General features: G+C 39.7%; 2 protein-coding genes across 2 annotated transcripts; both read left to right on the forward strand.

Moving 5' to 3' along the window:
* Positions 1-769: 769 nt before the first annotated feature.
* Positions 770-1636, forward strand: LOC111886414 (uncharacterized). The gene has a single exon (XM_023882660.1). The coding sequence runs from the start codon at positions 770-772 to the stop codon at positions 1634-1636; it is 867 nt and encodes a 288-aa protein (XP_023738428.1).
* A 1112-nt stretch (positions 1637-2748) lies between these two features.
* Positions 2749-4128, forward strand: LOC111886609 (F-box protein PP2-B10). Its single transcript, XM_023882873.3, has 3 exons — positions 2749-3096; positions 3254-3372; positions 3450-4128. The coding sequence occupies exons 1-3, from the start codon at positions 2764-2766 to the stop codon at positions 3931-3933; spliced, it is 936 nt and encodes a 311-aa protein (XP_023738641.1). The 5' UTR covers positions 2749-2763; the 3' UTR covers positions 3934-4128.
* The last annotated feature ends 1066 nt before the right edge of the window (positions 4129-5194 follow it).

Genomic DNA, 5194 nt, shown 5'->3' on the forward strand with positions numbered 1-5194 from the left:
GCCATGCACAAACTCTATACAACTCCTGAGGTCAGAGATGTTCGATATAATCATAGATCTGGCCTCCCCAAGCATGATAATCACGTAAAGTTCGGACCTTGGCACTTATATAACATCTAAATGCTCCAAAATGGTGATTTAGCCCCAAAAATGACATTCCTAGCTCATGGCTCCCAAAAGGACTCATATAGCTCCAAGGGTTAAGGCCTCTGGACCTCTTTGGGTCCATATCCATAACACAAACTCGAGAAGGGACCAAATGCTCCACTTAATCAACCTCTAAAAGGGTTAGAAAACCCTAACACTAAGAATCAACACCAAAAACTGAAGAAGGTCCGAGAATAATACCTCAATACAATCTCTATGAGCTCAAAAACCACCAAAATAGCACCTCCTTCAGCCTCCTCTTGCCTTGAACACTTCCTTCTTGCAAAAACACCCACAAAAGGTTCAAGGATAGCCTCTCCTTCCTCACAAACACTCTAGATATCTTAGGGTTTCTCTCTGGGGGTTGGTGGCCGCAAATGACGGCCCTAAGACCCTTTAAATAGGTCTCAAAGCCTGGAAATTAGGGTTTCATTAAATAGCATGGACTCGCCGAGTCCAGCTGTGAACTCGCATACTAATCTGCGACCATACTCGGCGAGTCTAGACGCCAACTCGCCGAGTCTCCCCTCAACACCCAAAAATAAAAGAACAAAATATAATACCTGGGAAACCGGATGTTACAATCTTGGTTATTAATGGGTCAGAAACAAAAGAATTTGGTATGGAGCGCGAGGTTCGGCGGGGTGATCCATTATCCCCGTTCTTGTTCATTATTGAAGTTGAAGGACTTCACATTGCTTTTGAATCGGCGAAAGAAAAGGGCATATTTAAAGGTATCCAACTCCCCCACCGTGATCCAGTAATCTTTCACCTTCAATACGCTAATGACGTAATATTTATGGGATCATGGGCAACGGAAAATACGAAAAACCTGATCAGAATTCTAAGATGTTTTGAACTGTCATCGGGACTCAAGATTAATATGTCAAAAAGTAAATTATATGGGTTTGGTGTTCAGAACTGTGAGCTGGAACTTGTGGCCCGTAGTTTCAACCATTCGATTGGTTCTCTCCCTTTTACCTACTTAGGTCTCCCTGTTGGCGCTTCTATGGCTAGAGTCACCCACTGGAAACCTATCATCGAAAAATTCCAGGCAAAACTATCCAGATGGAAAGCCTCCACCTTGTTGTTTGGGGGTAGATTGACCTTATGCAAAGTAGTACTAAGTAGCCTTGGCTCGTTTTACTTCTCTATATATATGGCTCCTATAAAGGTGATTAAAAGTCTTGAAAGAATTCAGATGATGTTTTTTTGGGGAGGCTGCCTGGAATCAAGGAAAATGGCCTGGATTGCTTGGGATAAGATCCTCGCAGCTAAAGAAAAAGGTGGGCTCGGTGTTGGTAGTTTAAAGGCGCAAAATCTTGCTCTCTTGGGAAAATGGTGGTGGCGTTTCAGAAAACAGCCTGACAGCATATGGGCTTTGGTGATTAAAGCCATTCATGGACCTAATGGAGGCGTTTCTCGACCTATGGCTACAAAAAGAAGAAGTGGTTGCTGGGTTCAATTGCATGCCTGCCAATATCGTTAGAAAAAGAACAGGTGTCATTCTTGAATTACTTCCAACATGTATTAAATGTAGACAGTTCGTCAAAATGGACATGATCACTTGATCCATCGGGGGAATATATTGTTTCTTCATTGGGAAACCATATTGATAATCTGGTTCTGCCTCATAGTAATGATAGATGGATATGGAACCCACTGGAGTCGGGTAAGATAAACATTCTAGCTTGGCGAGTCTGTCAAGGTAGACTTCCATGCATGGAGAACCTTTTCAAGCTTGACATCAACTCTTCAGATTTGTGTCCGATGTGTCATGAAGCCCCAGAAACGGTAGATCACATCTTTGTGGGCTGCCCGATCACAAAGGAAGTTTGGCTGCAGGTATGTAGATGGTGTCGGCTACTGGAACACTCTCCTAGCTCTTGTCAAGAGTTGTTAGAATGTAAGGAATTGTTAGGAGGACATCAAAGGTTGAAGGTGGTTCAAGAAGCTATAATGTTGGTTTTCTTGTGGGTAATTTGGGGATTTAGAAATAGTAATACTCATGCCTTAAACTCAAACTCCATATCAAAAACGGTACTGGCATATGAGGTACAAGAACATTCGTACTTATGGATCAATGTGCGGAATCGATAAGGACAAAATCTAAGGTGGATTGAGTGGTGTTGCGACCCCATCTTGGAGTATTATTATTGGATGTAGTTCTCTTTTTTTCCTTTCTGTTTCTATGTTGCCTTGTTTTGTTTTATTCTTGGAACATTTTGTACCTCCTAGCCCCTGACTAGCTTTTTCTTAATATACGCCTGCACTTAAAAAAAAAAATGCAAGATATTATACATATCTAAAAAAAAAAAAATTCATTTTAATAGATCAACCTACAGACATCTATAAAATAACTATTATATGCAAGGTTTACTTTATAATAAAGACCATTCATTGAAAAAAAATAATTGGTAAAGACTATTTTAAGAAAAATTGAAAACCTTAAATACCACTTGTAAATTTTTTTCTAGAATTGCCGACCATTCAAAAAAAAAAGAAAAAAAAAAAGGACAGCTGGACACCACATAACATTACAAGTAACAACTTTTGGTTTTTGACTTTTTGTTGATATGATATGAACCACAATTAAACACGTCATTCATTGACGTAATGTCTCCATTTATACCCCACACACCCACATTTATACAACCACTCATTTCTGAAGTTTTTTCACAACTGAAAGTAGATATGGAGGATTTTTTCGAGTCTTTGCCGGAAGGTTTCATAGCAGAAGCATTAGCACTCACCAGCCCTCGAGATGTTTCCCGTTTGTCCTCCGTCAATTCCGTTTTCCGGTCGGCGGCACAGTGGGATAGCGTTTGGGAGAGTTTCACACCGCCGGAGTACCTGACGGAGACGGCGGACGGTGGTGCAGTCGGATCGAAGAAGGAGGTGTATCTACGTCTCTGTGATCATCCAATCATTATAGAGGAAGGAAGCAAGGTATACTTTCGTAAAATTTTCCTATCTGATTTCACACTTTCTGTTATTTTTCTACCAATAAAAAAAATGAATTTCGTTTTTGAGATCTCGAAACATGAATGAAGCTTCGGATTGTGTCGATTCGATCTAATTCTGCTTTTCATTTAATTTTCAACAGAGTTTCTGGTTGGATAAAAGCAGCGGGAAGAAATGTTACATGTTAGCCGCGAGACAACTGTCAATTGCATCTTCCGATTCTCCAAATTGTTGGATATGGACACAAACACCAGAATCAAGGTATTAATCAACACCTTTTACAGATCATAAATTCAAAATGTTATCTCTCTGAATTTAACTCAAATCTCGAATTATAGATTCAAAGAGGTAGCAGAACTTATCAGTGTGAGTTTACTTGAAATCATCGGCAAAATCAATACTTCAATCTTCTCCCCTGATACAACATACGTTGCTCTTCTTGTGTTCAAAACAACATCGAAAGCTTATGGGTTTGAGTACCAACCGGTGGAGGTGTGTATTGGTTTTCACGGCGACCGGAGTCAAACCCGGTTGGTGTATCTCGACCCTGAAGCAGGGCGGAGGCGAGGACTCCGATCAAGGAGGCGGATTGGGATATTTAGCAAAGGGGCATTCGCGAATTGGGATGTTGTGCCTCCCCCTTCTAAAGAGAATGGTCCGAAACAAAGAGACGATGGGTGGTTTGAGATTGAGATCGGAGAATACTTTAATGGCGGTGGTGATGCGGCGGAACTGGAGCTGCGTGTGGCGGAGGTGAACGGAGGGAATTGGAAGACTGGGCTTGTTATTCAAGGTATCGAGTTTAGGCCTAAAAAGTCGTAAGTAAGAATTAAGAAAGTAGTTGTTGTGTTGGAAATTGGAAATCAGTTAGTATGGTTTATAGGAAAACAGCTGATTTTTTTTATTTTTTTTATTTTTTTTTTTAGCGATATGATATGGCTTTAATTTAGAAATTGTAATGTATTGAATATTGTTTGGGATTTTTCTGAATATAAAAGTTCTAAAATATTTCTAGAATCAAGAAACGCCTGTCATGATTTAGCCATGAAGGAAAGGTGTAAAGTTAAAACAATAAAAGGGTTTCTCTAAGAAATGTGGTTGACTTGACTATTAACTAAAAAAATTACTATATTTTAAAAATTAGAACATGTTTCTTTTTAAACGGCTAAAGACGATATTGGAAATCAGGCCCAAAACATTGGAAGACTGTTCAAGGGAAAAAGAGACGTACCAATTAGTACAAACACATTGAGGGGTGTAGGCCTGGCAATCGTGCGGTGTTCGGGTTGGCGTGCCGCGGGTTGGCGGGTTGGCGGGTCAAAATATGCCAACCCAAACACGACCCATTTAAATATACAGGTCACGGGTTGGCGTGTCACGGATTGGCGGGTTTGGAACATAAACTCATATATGACCCATGAACCCATTTATTTTTACGGGTTCACAGGTTGGCGGGTTTGTGGGTTAGATTTGGGTTCGTGGGTTAGATTCCATAAATAAAATTAATAATTAAACATGAATAAATTCTTGATGGTTGATGCAAACATATCTAAATTTTAGACACTTAACTACTTAAGTTTTAAAGTCTTAAACATCCAAATGAAAATTAAAAACATTCATAGAAACATATTCAATGCCTCAATCGCTCATACAGCCATACACCGATACACCATTTGATTTAGGGAAAAAATGAGGAAAATCAATTGGTTACAAACTTACTTACGACCTTATGAGTTAGGACCACAAGTCAAAATATAAATACATTTAAAAATAAAAAATATATTTTTTTAATTAAAAATATAAACGGGTTGACGGGTCAACCCATTTATTTTTTGAGAAACCCATATATGACCCGTTTAATAAACGTGTTGGCAGATTGGCGGGTTGACGGGTTGGCGTGTTAAAAAACTCAACCCAAACCCGTTTATTTCGTGTCGTGTCGCGGGTCGTGTCGCGTGTCGTGTCGAGAATTGCCGGCCCTAGAGGGGTGTTATACACCACACATGAGATAAGATCATTAATTTGGGAGTTGATTCTTCCGCTTCAAATTTTAACTAATTTGAGGGTTGACTCTTCCACATTA

The sequence above is a fragment of the Lactuca sativa genome, chromosome 2 (assembly GCF_002870075.4).
Source record: "Lactuca sativa cultivar Salinas chromosome 2, Lsat_Salinas_v11, whole genome shotgun sequence".
NCBI lineage: Eukaryota > Viridiplantae > Streptophyta > Magnoliopsida > Asterales > Asteraceae > Lactuca > Lactuca sativa.